The sequence below is a fragment of the Lagenorhynchus albirostris genome, chromosome 1 (assembly GCF_949774975.1).
Source record: "Lagenorhynchus albirostris chromosome 1, mLagAlb1.1, whole genome shotgun sequence".
In the NCBI taxonomy this organism is placed as follows: domain Eukaryota; kingdom Metazoa; phylum Chordata; class Mammalia; order Artiodactyla; family Delphinidae; genus Lagenorhynchus; species Lagenorhynchus albirostris.
The window spans coordinates 47,894,975-47,909,314 of NC_083095.1; the positions used below are offsets into that span (position 1 = coordinate 47,894,975).

A 14,340-nucleotide genomic window follows, 5' to 3' on the forward strand; every position below is an offset into this window, starting at 1 on the left:
GGTTAGTTTCATTCTTTTGCATGTGGTGCCCTGTAGTTAGATATTAAGGCTTATCAGATTCAGATTAATTTTTTGATATATATTCATTAGAGTTCCTGTGTACTTACAATTGCATCACATAATGTCTGGTTTCCTCTTTTTTTTCATGATGTTAAGAGTGATCTTTTGGGTCATTATACGTCCATTATAATGTTCCCTACTAGCTTTTTACTTGAAGGTTTTAGCAGCCTTGATGATTATTACCTAGTTGCGTTATTTCATTAGGGGTTTGAAAATATTGATATTCTAATTTTATCATTTTTCCTATACTAACTATCCATTATTATTGTATAAAGACCTTTTCTTGTCAACTCTTTGGATGCCTTGAAATACAGTTTATATAGAACACATAGAATAAATGCTTCATTCTTTTTCTTTGTTTACCAGTTTCAGAATAATTATGAGTTGATACCCCAGCACCCTCCAAAGTTGCCCAATAAGATTTTTATTTTTAAGTATTAATATGAACTTAAGTTTTGACATATTTAATGTATTGGAATCTTCTCTAGTCATTTAGTCATTATTTGTTTCAATACTTGAGTTCCATCTTTGGCCATGAGAAGCTCCTTCAAGTTAGGAATTGTTGCCTTTTGAGATGATCCTAGTAGTCTTAGTAGATTTTTTTGCTTTCCATTATGAAAAGATGTCCTAGGCTTAGTTTGTACCTTTCGTGCTTCAGTCTTGGAATTAACCACTTTTCTATGGAACGCTTAGCTCTTTTAGTGAGAAATGGTGTTTAGTGATCATAACCTGAGCCATTGCGGTGCTAATTCTTACTGGGTTGTCATTGTTTCGAGGCCTTTTTGGTGAACAAATTCAATTTTTGATTACAGGTTTTAAAATACACCCAGAATCTTACAATCTTTATTGCTACTGCTGTATTTCAAGTCATTATCACTTTTTGTCTGGATTATGGCAGTAGCCTCTTAAATGATCTGCCTACTTCTAACCATGCTCTCTATATTAGTCTGTTCTAAAGACAGCAGCCAGAGTGATTTTTTCCCAATAAATTTATTTATTTATTTATTTATTTATTTATTTATTTTTGGCTGTGTTGGTTCTTCGTTGCTGCCCTTGGGCTCTCTCTAATTGCAGCAAGTTGGGGCTACTCTTCATTGTGGTGCACGGGCTTCTTTCTCATTGTGGTGGCTTCTCTTGTTGAGGAGCACGGGCTCTAGGGTGTGCGGGCTTCAGTAGTTGTGGCTCGTGGGCTCTAGGGTGTGCGGGCTTCAGTAGTTGTGGCTCGTGGGTTCTAGAGCGCAGGCTCAGTAGTTGTGGCGCATGAGCTTAGTTGCTCTGCGGCATGTGGGATCTTCCCACACCAGGGCTCGAACCCGTGTCCCCTGCATTGACAGGCCGATTCTTAACCACTGCACCACCAGGGAAGCCCCAGAGTGATTTTTTTTTTTTAAACAAAGAAATCAGATTGTATCTCTCCTCTGTTTAAAGTGTCCCATCTCCCTTGGAGTAAAATCCAAAGCCTTTATTTAGTAACAAGAGCAAATAAAGTGACCATATGCCAAGGTTTGCCTGGGACAGAACCAGTTTATGCTTGTTGTTCTGACATCCTGTCTGATTTATTATTTGGCTCGAGTTTTAAATTTTTTAAATAAAATATTAACAGTTGCATTAAAATAAATTAGGATAGATTTGGTTGACCAAATGCTTTGTATTTCTAGCTTCCTCTGTTGTCTTCTCTCTTATATAATATTTCAGATGTATGTACACTAAAGACTTCTTACTTCAACACAAAGATGACCAATAATATCTTGTCCTTCCTCTCCTGACCTTTTCTAGATGTAAGGAAACTAAACCTTTCTTTCAAAGACAACATCCTAGGTGACTACTGATAAAATAATTTCAGTCAGTCACAAATGGCTGGGGACAGCTAACTCCTTACAGTCTTTTTTTTTTTTAAACATCTTTATTGGAGTATAATTGCTTTACAATGGTGTGTTTCTGCTGTATAACAAAGTGAATCAGTTATACATATACATATATCCCCATATCCCCTCCCTCTTGCGTCTCCCTCCCACCCTCCCTATCCTACCCCTCTAGGTGGTCACAAACCACTGAGCTGATCTCCCTGTGCTCTGTGGCTGCTTCCCACTAGCTATCTATTTTACATTTGGTAGTGTATATCTGTCCATGCTACTCTCTTACTTCGTCCCAGCTTACCCTTCCCCCTCCCTGTGTCCTTACAGTCTTGGCAAGTGGGGGGAGAAGCATTGGCCACTGCTATGCTGCTGGTTTTGGAGTTAGCAGCCATTTGTACTGTGGTATGTGTCCTACCTGTGATATATCTTAAGCTGCCAAGCTGCCATTTGACTGGTCAGTGAAAAACCTGGGAAATTATAGGTTAGGCTTATGAGAAATATGTATGGGAAACAGAGGATGAGCAATCCTGCATACAGAGAGTAGTCCTTTATAGTGGCTTTATCCTTTATTGCATAGTGCAAATCAACCACTTATTACTATTTAGTACTTTTAAAATTTTACAATGAATCCTTTTGCCTGAAATAACTGAAAGAGGAAAAAGGAAATACATGTTTAATGAAAAATGAAGTACTGAATTTCCATTTCTTAGAACAGTTGATGATGACATATAACTTGCACAAAGGTCATCGTTTACCCTCCATAAGGGCCATGGAAGTATCACTGATCATATGAAAATCCAAACACACAGATCTGCTGACACAGCCTTAGCATCTACTTTGTAAGTTAGTGTTTGTTTTAAGAAGACTGCGTTTAAGATAACAATTTGACATGTGTAGCTGGAGACAGTGCATTTACATATCATTCTGGGATATGTGATTTTTCATTTAGACTAAATAACTGTTCTAAATTAAATTTTTCTGATACTTTATTATGAAAATTTTCATGCATACAGCAAAGTTGAAGGAATTTTCCTAAGAATACTCTTATACTAATCACCTAGATTCTTCCATTAACATTTTCATAAACTCACTTTACCACATATCTGTCCATCTGTAGATCCTTCTAGCCATCCATTAAACCATCTTATTTTTTTGATTCATTTCAAATAAATTGTGAGCATCAGTACACATTGCCCTCACTATATGTCATTAACTAGATATATACATAACTGGAAGTATATCATTAAGTAGAGTCCAATATTTGCTTACGTGTATGTTTCATAAAATTAATATACAATGAAGTGCACAAATCTTAAGTGTGCATTTGTTAAATACATACACCTGTGTAACTTAGGCTTGTGTTTCAATATAGAACGTTACTGTTACCCTAGGAAGTTGCTTCATACTCTGTCCCAGTCAATCCATACTCCTTCCCCAGAGGCAACCACTGTTCTGCACTTTTTCCACCTTAGATCTAAACTAATTTTGCTCATTTTTGATTCCGCATTTTCTTATTCATACACAGAGTGAAGTCATAGCTATTAATGTGTTGGCTCCAGTGCAGAGCTTTGCACGTAATTAGATGATGCCATTATCAGCTGTTTCCAATAGAAAATCATTTAATTCCAAAAATTGTTTGATTTTTTCACTCAGTTGACGGACTCAAAGTAAAACTTTCGGAAGTTCATTCTGTTGAAGGAAAACACTTGTCACTGAATGTTAGTATAAATTCATTTAAAGTTCAAAATTGAAGACAAAGGGTTTGTTTTGTGGTGATAATACAACTACAGATTTTGATAAAAAACAATGTCCTGGTAAAAAAAATGTCCTTACTAAATCAAGAAATCTTTGGAGCAGAAATGAATTTGTAATTGGTTGAGGTACATACATAATTCATAATGGCCTCCAAACATGCTGTGATATCTTACCACTTAAGATAGAAGTGGTAATTGCCAAAATATGTAGGTTTTTGTTTTTATATATACACTAAGTAATGACTATAAAGTTTTGAAATGAAGATGATGCTGAAGAGAATATTACTTTAGCATGGCATTAGGACTTTCTTTGCTGTCCACCATCAATCCAATTTTTTAAATGTTTGAGCCTTTGAAGAGCTATTTTGTAAAATAACCCAAGAGTCCTTCTAGGGTGTTGATTGATTTTTAATAAATGAGCCCTCTAAATGTTGGTTGCATTTTCAAAATCAGTAGAAAATCATTATTCAAAGTATGAATTAATGGAATGCTTAAAGAAAAGAACAAAACAAATGTCAGCTTTTGAAGGTTTAGCAAGTTGCACTTATTATAACAAAGCTTGTAAACAAAGACCTTAACTATTTATTCCTATGAAAACGAGGGAGGAATTGTACACATTAAGTGAGGAAAGCTCAAATGGTATACTAGATTAAATTCTGAAATTTTACAATTGTATTTTGGAGAATCTCCCCTTGTGGGAAGAGTCTCCTCTTGTTGAATGCTCGCTTTTAGCTGGATAGATTTATATTCTGACCTGAAATGGAATGAAATTGAGAAGGCTTACAATTTCATAGCATCTCTATTTGGCAAAACATTTAAAATAATTTAAAAAATAAAGACAACTTATTTGATGAGTTTTGTCTTAGAATATTTACTGAAGAAATTTACTTTAGAGGCAAAGAATAGAACTGCGAAAATATGTGGGCTAGAACATTTTCATATATTTACCTGTAGAGAATATTTTCTCAATTAAAAATTATATCTGCAGGGAAGAGTCAGTTGAAGGTATGAATTATTTCAAATTAACCTTAAAATTAACTTTGAAGACGATTGTGGGCAATTTTATGAAACATTGAAAATAATAAGCATATTGGAAAAATTATTTTTCTTCAGAGAAAATGCCAATGGACATAGTTTTGAGACAGACGTGACTTACAAAGCTGATTAAATTATTAAGTTGGAAATAAGAAAAGTTATTTTGTTTAACTTATGTTTTAATATTCAGGTAATTATAATGATAAAGTTAAAAAAATTTTGTTTTAAATATACATAGGTATATTAAAATACATAGGTATATGTTATATTTTGAATAATTTTGTTTACTTTTTGATAAGTATTTTTAACTTTTTATTTTGAACTAATGTCTAACTTATAGAAAAGTAGCAATATTAATATAATAATATTAATATAATATTAATGTAAAGGCATTTTGCACACTTTTTATAAACATTCACTAATCTTTAATATTTTGCCTCATTTGTTTTAGCATGCTTTTTTTTTTTTTTTTTTTGCGGAATGTGGGCCTCTCACTGTTGTGGCCTCTCCCGTTGCGGAGCACAGGCTCTGGACGCGCAGGCTCAACGGCCATGGCTCTCGGGCTCAGCCGCTCCACGGCATGCGGGATCTTCCCGGACCGTGTCCCCTGCATCAGCAGGTGGACTCTCAACCACTGAGCCACCAGGGAAGCCCAGCATGCTTTTTGTATATACATATTCTTATTGTTTTCTGAAACATTTGAGAGTAGGCTGAATACATCATATCCCTTTAACGCATTAATACTTAATTATGTATAAAAGAATTTCATTTTTGAAAGTAGTTTTTGAATTGAACTGTCTTTAGGTCGACCAGTATAATGAAACAACGTTGTAATTCAGTACATAAGCGTTTCAAAAAATTGTATCATTTCAGTTATTTTAGTGTTCCCTTTTATCCTCAAAAGAGTCCTAGTCTGAACAGTCATTTGTGTGGTCATCCTAACAATAAGGACATAATAGGCACTCAGTTAATATTTGTTGAGTGATTGAATTTGTGGCCTCCTGCTTCCAATGTTGTCTTTTAGCTGTATGGTGGTGATGACTTGTGTGTTGTGAAATCTCCTGATCCACACTCACTTCCCCTGTGCCATGTACACAGCTAGCAGAATATATATAGTGACTTAGACATTGAGAAGAAATATGGTTGTTAAAGAATATATTTTAAGCACCTAAAGATATTGGAATACTTTTTATAAGATCTGGTAGATTCCAGGGCATTTTTAGAATCATGGCATTTAGAGCTGAAATGGATCGTAGACACACAAGATCTAGCCCAACCACGTGTTTTATGGAAGAGAAAACCGATGCTGACATTTAGGTCATTAGGAAAGTGGGACATTGCTCCATGACTCCTTGCCAAGTTGATTTCTTTAACCTCAAAGATTTTCTTAATGGACATTTTGATAATGAGTTATCAGACTATAAACTATTCTTTATTTTGTCAACATAATAGTAAATCGTGTTTGCCAACAAGACAAAGGGAAAAGACTTTTATTTTTTAGCTCCAGGAGGAATGTGGGGCTAATTTTTTTTTTTTTTTTTTTTTTTTTTGCGGTACACAGGCCTCTCACTGTTGTGGCCTCTCCCGTTGCGGAGCACAGGCTCCGGACGCGCAGGCTCAGCGGCCATGGCTCACGGGCCCAGCCGCTCTGCGGCATGTGGGATCTTCCCGGACCAGGGCACGAACCCGTGTCCCCTGCATCGTCAGGCAGACTCTCAACCACTGCGCCACCAGGGAAGCCCTTTTTTTTAAGTTTTGAAGCCAGGGGGATGGTGCTAGGTATAAAAGAACCCCAAATTCCTTTGAAATTCTTTTTTAGAAGTTTTAAAAATGCAATCAGTTGAATTCTATTTATTTCCCTTTTGTTTTAGTATTCTGAAGAAGCCAATAATCTCATTGAAGAATGTGAGCAAGCTGAACGACTTGGAGCTGTGGATGAATCTCTAAGGTTTGGGGGTTTTTTGCAGTAGTATTTTATGCTTTTTCATGTGAAATGTTAACTTAAGAAAAAGAATACCTCTATTTCTTTTCTTTGTTTAAAGTGAAGAAACACAGAAGGCTGTTCTTCAGTGGACCAAGCATGATGATTCCTCAGACAACTTCTGTGAAGCTGATGGTATAACATTTTTTTATACTATACATATTAAGATTGTTCCTAAGGAAAAGAAATTCTTTTAAAATAATTTAAAAAATTATTTCTAACAGTTTGGCAGTTCCCCAAAAAGCTAAACACAGAATTACCATATGACTTAACAGTTCAACTCCTCAGCATATACCCCAAAATACTGAAGACAGGGAAGCAGATACTTGTACACCCATGTTCACAGCAGCATTATTCACAACAGCCAAAAGGTGGAAACAACCCAAGTATCCATCAGCAGATGAATGTATGAACAAAGTGTGGTATACACGTACAATGGAATACTATTCAGCCATAAAAAGAAATGAAGTTCTGATACATGCTACAATATGGATAAACATTGAAAACATTAAGATAAATGAAATAGACCAGACACAAAAGGACAAATATTTTATGATTCCACTTATATGATATATATAGAGTAGGCAAATTGATAGAGGCAGTAAGTAGATTTGAGGTTACCAGGAGTTAGGGGGAGGGGAGAATGGGGAGTTATTGGTTAATGGTTACAGAGTTTCTGTTTGAGGTCATAGAAAAGTTTGGAAACAGCAATGATGGTTGCATAACATTGTGAATGTATAAAATTAATGCCATTGAATTGTGCTCTTAAACATGGTTAAAATGGCAAATTTCATGTTATATATATTTTACCACAATAAAACAATTTAAAAAGAAAACCCAGTTTCTGGAAAAGAAAAATTTACCTCCTGAGTTTTGCAGTTCTGTGTACTTAGTAATATATATAATTTTTGTGATATGTACAGGTATTTTGCATAAATAGATAAAAGGTAGAGATTGCAAAAACCTGCTTTTGATATATTGGCCTTGGATTGTTAAATATTTTCCTTAATGATGGGCTGTGTTATTTTTGGAAAAGAGAAAAATGAACCATGAGTTATGTCTGTGACATCTAAAACTAAGCCAGAGCTCTGGTATGATTAAAATCTAGGAGCCCTAGAACCCATTAGAACCATTTGATTTATGGATTTATTTATTTAGATTTATAGATTCTCCTAGTCTTCCTTTTTTTTAGTATCTCCTTTTTTGTAAGTTTGTTAGCCTTTTAATTGGCTAAACAAAATTAAACCAAATTGAGTTTTTGTATCCTTCTTTGGTTCTTTTGGAACAGATTAATGATCTTCTAAAAAATCAGTGAAAAGAACAGTATAGATCATTTTAATTATAAGCAAAAGATTAATCTTGCAACACCCCTTCCCCCCAGCAAAAAGAGGGAAGAAAAAGGGAAAGTACTTATTTTTAATTTGTGGCTTCATTTTGGGAAAAAAAGATACATATGCTTTCCTTAATAAAAACCATGACCATATTTTAGCAGATACATATCTATAATCCTTTATTCCTAATTCTCAAATCTGAAAACTTTGAAAAATGAACATTTTTCTCCTTAAATTTAGTACAGATTCATTCAGTGTGAATATTCATGTTTTTACTGCATGTTTATATTCATGTTTTTATGTGTTTGATTAAAGGTTGCTGTCCCAGTCCCTGCTAGAATAATATTGAACATATGTTGCATGTACTGTATTACCTTTCTAAAATCTGAAAAGTTCTGATTTCCAAAATACATTTGGCCCCAAGGGTGTTGGGTAAAGAACTGTAGACTTATATCTAGCTTTAGGCCAGTAAAGAAAGGGGGATAAAATGCTCTCCCAACCCTAACTTTGCCATCTTTTCTGTAAGGATTCTTTGGCTTAAACATTGCTATGTGAGATAAAATTCAACTTATAACATGCAGCATAATTTTTTTAGGCCTGCAGTGTTAGTGAAAGAATGGTACTACTTTAACCAAAGTATCCTTTTAAGACTACATGCTTACATTTGTGTCACAAATCAATAAGTCACTCCTTATATGGTGGAGTTCTGTTATCTTGGGTGAATAACTTGTCTATTTATATTTATTTCTTCTGTTAAAGGAGGGTAAATATTTTAAAAAAATGGACAGCTTTGTAAGGAATAAATAATGTATGTAAATGGTAGGTAGAGGATAGAAGGTATTTTGTAAATCCTAATTAGAAATTTGAGCTTTTGTTATCTGGCAAAATAAGGTTATAGTAACCTTTTTTTTAGTAAAGTTGGGAGAGAGGAAGTATTTGTTGTAAGTAAAATTATGTCAACTAATGTTTATCTCTAACGAGGCAAGATATTAAAAATTTAATCATTCCTTGGTGATTAGTTTTCTGTCTTAAAGTACTCGATGCTGAGTTATTTATATATATATTTTAAGAGTCAGAGTTATTTTTTATGAATTTATTATAGTTTGCTATACTGAGGTAATATCTACAGTATTAATTGAGATGAACAGAGATATCTGTTCCTGAACTATGTGATTCCATGCAGATTGTTTTTTAAATTTTTATTTTTACTTCTAGTTATTTTAATTGCTACTTCTGCCTTGGACTCTCAGTTATTTCTAGGTGCTGTCACTGGGCTGTTTATAGAAGCAAATTTTCCCCTAATTTATGACTCTAATGAACTGTGAATTGGGATAAAAATAACCAAGCATAGTTTTATCTTTGTTTTTTAAATGAGAAGTAGGTACTCTAGAGAGCTTGATGGAGTCTTGTGTAAGCATCTTTCTGCTCAGAGTTTTGTCATCTACTTTGGTTGCTTTGGGGCCATTTTCACTCACTTCCTCATTCTTTGTTGGTTCATACTGTTAAGCTTTATCGATGAGTCCGGTATTACTGTGTTATTAACTAATTCCCCAAAGCCACTGAGGACCAGGGGCCATAATTTTTTGGTTTTATTTTAAAGTTATAACACATTATACAAATTTATAGAACATATGAGAAACCAATATCCCACCAATTTTGGTATGTTTTCCATATATCTCTGTAATTAACTTTTCTATAATGCCTTATCTTTTCATTTTATTAGACAGCCTTTGTACTTAACAGTTCTGTTGACTGTAAAATGGTCTATTAAGTTATATCATAATACCAATGCCATAGTTAATATTTATTATACTCTTACTGTTGTGCTAAGTGCTCTGCACATATAAACTTCTTTATGTCTCACAGTAATGCTATGAGTATTATCTCCATTTTACAAATGAGGGCACCAAGGCATAGAGAATTTACATAACTTGACCAGGGTACCGAAGTGAATAAGTAGTGGGTCCTGGATTTCTAACCCAGGCAGTCTCGCTCCAGGGATCGTGCTCTGCTCTGTTGGACATTTAGGTTGCTTCTGATTTTCCCTTTTATAAATAATGCTGATACAAATATCATCCTGCTTATAACTTTTTGACTATTTAGGATTATATCTTTGGGGCAGCTTTGTAGTGGATCCTGATGGTGGTCATGTAAGAAGGAAGTATTTGGTAACAAACTGTATGGTACTAATATGTCTTCATTTACCTTAGTTACTGATGAACTCATCACATTGTGGTTAATGTGATGAGAAATGTATGGTATATTCTTTGCCTGGATAGCTTATAAGAATTGAATTACTATGTTCCTTCAATTCTAAAATTCACATATTCCTATTTTTTTTTTACCATTTCTAAAACCAAGAGGCTTTTGTAAACAGTGTGTAATTTAATGTGGCTGTGTTTGTTTCTTCTTTTCCCTTCTTTTTAGGATTTCTCCTAAAAAGGTGTTTTTAAATCCTAGACGCATTGTTACATTTGTGGTGCCTTAGAATCGATGGAATACAGTCTGGTCATATTAGCTTTTTAAGGTTACTGAAAAGAAGAAGATTATTAAAACATTTTATTTTACAGACATACAGTCTCCTGATGCTGAATATGTCGATTTGCTCCTGAATCCTGAGCGCTACACGGGTTACAAGGGACCAGATGCTTGGAGGATATGGAATGTCATCTATGAAGAAAACTGTTTTAAGTATGTGTCACTTTCATTTCGAAATTCCTGAAAGATGTGTTCATTTCTCTTTATAAACAAATAAACAGAATCACAATGATTTAAAAGAACAAATCAAACTCACCTTATTAAAGGATGTATTTGGACATGGAAATGTACTTGTTCATTAATCCCGTTCCCCTCTGGGGAAACATGAGGACATGCGTTTCAACAAATAATTCTTTGTTCTTTAAAAGACTTAGAACAGTGTTAGACTTTTATGGGAATATGGTAGGCATTTCACAAATGTTCCTTAAGTGAATTATAGAATCTAATTTTTTAAATTAATTTTTATTGGAGTATAGTAGCTTTACAATGTTCTGTTAGTTTCTGCTGTGCTAGAATCTCATTTTATAGATGAAGTAACCTAGAGCCAGAGAGATCATATAGTTAGTGGCAGGGAATAGATTAGGATGTATAATTCCTAATTCTCTTTTTGGTGCTCTATACTCCTCTTTTTGTGGCTGTAGTTATTTTACCTGCTTTAAAGTTAAATTCTTTTCAGAGAATAATTATAATTAGTAACATTTGAGCACTTACGGTGTGCCAGGTATTGTGCTAAGCATGTTACATACATCTTCTCCTTTAGTCCTTGTAATAACCCTGTGTTATAGTCATCACTGTTTATAGATGGAGAAACTGAGAGTTGGAAAGGTTAAGTGATTTGTCTAGCGTCAAAGATCTAGTAAGTGGAAGAACCCCCTTTGTACTGTTTCCCACTACAGTGGAAGCTGTCAATCTGATCATTGAGAGACTGAGACATGCTTCAAGTTTGTTCACTTGTAAGCCTCTAGGTTGTAAACAATGTAAGTATTGGTTTTTGGAAGGGATGCGTGTGTTTGTGTGTGCCTGTGTGCACACAAGCGTTACGCTATCTCAGAGATGGGGATAGTTCTGGGAAGATTTCTGGAGTTCCCAAATGTGGCAAAAATACATTTCACTTTTTATGTCAAATATATGCATAAGAGATCAGCAATTTCTTTTTTTGACTTGCAGAATTTCTACAGTTTGGGAAGTGGAGAGTTTTCATTATTTACTCATTTCTGCCACGTGTATCATTTAAATTCTCTTGACTATTATTAGGAATGTTTGGTTTACTGAGTTTATTGACTTACTTTAAAGGTTTTTTTCCCTTAAATTTTTTTGATGTGAACTAAAATAAAGTCCAACTAAAGCATTTGTTAGATTTTGTATAAGTTTTGTAGTTATTTCCTAACTAGTTTATATCATGGTCCCCATAATATTTCTAAAATATAAACAATGTATGAGGCAGTAAATTGAGGATGTTAAAATACAACTTACATGTTCTGTTCTCAAAATGTCTCAAGCTGTGCAAATTTGTGAAATAGATAAAAGGACATTAAAACAATCCCTACACTCTACTAAAGATACTAATGAATATTTATTTTGAGATTTAAAAACACTTTAGTGACATACTAACTCTCTCTTTTTTTTCTTGTTAAAAACTACCTATTATTGAAATCATAACAAACTTGATGGCCTCAGGGCAAACTGATGTACTTAAAATTACCAAAGTGGAAAATAATCTACCCACACTGTTTTTTCCCTTTTTTATTTTAGTGCTTGTGTTGGATACTTACATTTTTTGCTTGTTTGTCTTTCAAGTAGCAGTGTACTTTGTGACACACACACACATATATGATATATATAAAAACATATTAGTAACTCTAGGAGAAGAGCTTGACTGGTATTTTTTTCTTCCTTTGTTTGAAGAGGTGATTAGGAAATGACTTTCTGGCTGCTACAATGGGAAAAGATCAGAAACTATTATCACTAAAACAAATAACCACCCTCCCTTAAAGCAGTTAGAGAAAATAAATATTTTATAAGATCAGTAAAACAATTTTATTTTGGATATAGTCATTAAAAAACTTTCTGAGATAAATTCACTTTTACTTAAATAATTATAACATGATGGGTAACAAATTTATATTTTATACTTTAATTCTTTTGTTTGTAGGCCACAGACGATTAAAAGACCTTTAAATCCTTTGGCTTCTGGTCACGGTGAGTTATTTATTTGCACTGTTATTTTTCAGCCAGTGAACTTTGGTTAGAAGGAAGGAGAAGGCAAGATAAGGGTTGGCAAGAGCAGTTGAGATCATATATTCTTGTTTTCACCGAAGTTATGTCTCATTCTTGCAGAGTAATTGGTGTTGAAAATACTTACACTTCAGTAAGGAGTATTTTTTTAATGAAGTTCATTGTGTTAGACTATCATAGGATTAAGTTTAAATTATACATTTATTCTTTTATGCATTTTTGCAGAATGTGTGTGTTCAGGCTTTGTACTCATCTTTTAGTTGAATGAATATCCAAAAAACTTCTGCCTCACATCTTTCCTAAAACTTGAAATTGTTATATATATTGGGAGTCTGATTTCAAATTCACATGACTTTATATCTCATTAACATTTTTCATTTTCTACTTACACTCAGGGTTTGGCTTAAATGCTGCCTTCCCCGCCCAAATTTCCTTGATCCTCTTAACTGGAAGTAATCTCTCTCTCCTCATAAAGTGATCTTATGTATTGTTTTGTTCCTCTTAACAGCTCTTTCCACTTGCTAGCATTATTTTACTATTATTTATATATCTGTTGATCTACCCTGGTACTTTGGACATATGGGCAGCATTTATTGATTTCATCCCTTAATACAGAGTCTGGAACATAACAGATGGAATAGTTTGTTAGATAAATGATCAATGAAATTCACCCTCCTCATTTAACGGTCTTGTCTACGGTAGTGAAAATCACTTGTTCCTCCAACAAATGATTATCCACCATTTACTATGTGCTAGGCACTGTATAGGTGCAGAGGGGATGTAAAATTGAAACTCACAAACCCTGCCCAGTCTATAATAGACAGAACAGTTTGTTGAATAAACCATTTCAAGTGTATGATTTCAGGCTTTTTCCTTAGGAAATATATCCCTGTTCTCTGAATATGTGCTTACTGATGAAATCTTTGATGTACTTTTAGCAAATGTGGAATGGTTTTCATTTTTTAAATTTATTTGAAAAGCTGCTGATCTCATAGAGTCAATAAACATGAATTTCCTCCTGCAAGGCAGTGAGATTGCAACGTTCCCTAAATGTTGGCAGACTCGTCATTCTTAGAAATGAAAGAGCATCTTTAAACCAGGCTTTTGGATTTATATGGAGTCACATATGGTACTCAGTGGAAACTATTGATTTACTATCAGATGAAATGCAAATTCCCAGGCAAGAGATGATCTTCACTATGAACTCACATTATGATCTGATAAGTTAATTAACCACCCTCACTTATTTTAAAGATAAATGGGAACAATTTCAATGTTTATCATTAGGGAACTAGTTAAATGAATTATGGTATATTCATATAGTAGAATATAACCATTCTAAATGTTGCTGAAAATTTATATTCATTTATATCAGTGGTGATCAATAGCACATTTAGGAGAAGAAGCAGGTACCAAACAGTATGTATTATATATATATATATATATATATATATATATATAGCGGTATGCGGGCCTCTCACTGCTGTGGCCTCTCCCATTGTGAAGCACAGGCTCTGGACGCACAGGCTCAGCAGCCATGGCTCACGGGC

At 34.0% G+C, this 14,340-nt stretch overlaps 1 protein-coding gene across 2 annotated transcripts in view; it reads left to right on the forward strand.

Annotated features, from left to right (window-relative positions):
* ERO1A (endoplasmic reticulum oxidoreductase 1 alpha) overlaps positions 1–14,340 on the forward strand; it is a 44,506-nt gene that overhangs the window by 14,982 nt on the left and 15,184 nt on the right. For both annotated transcript variants that reach the window (XM_060142582.1, XM_060142590.1), the window contains exons 5-8: positions 6,577–6,653; positions 6,748–6,821; positions 10,588–10,708; positions 12,708–12,754. In XM_060142582.1, coding sequence (XP_059998565.1) covers positions 6,577–6,653; positions 6,748–6,821; positions 10,588–10,708; positions 12,708–12,754 — 319 coding nt within the window. The remainder of the gene's footprint in view (positions 1–6,576; positions 6,654–6,747; positions 6,822–10,587; positions 10,709–12,707; positions 12,755–14,340) is intronic.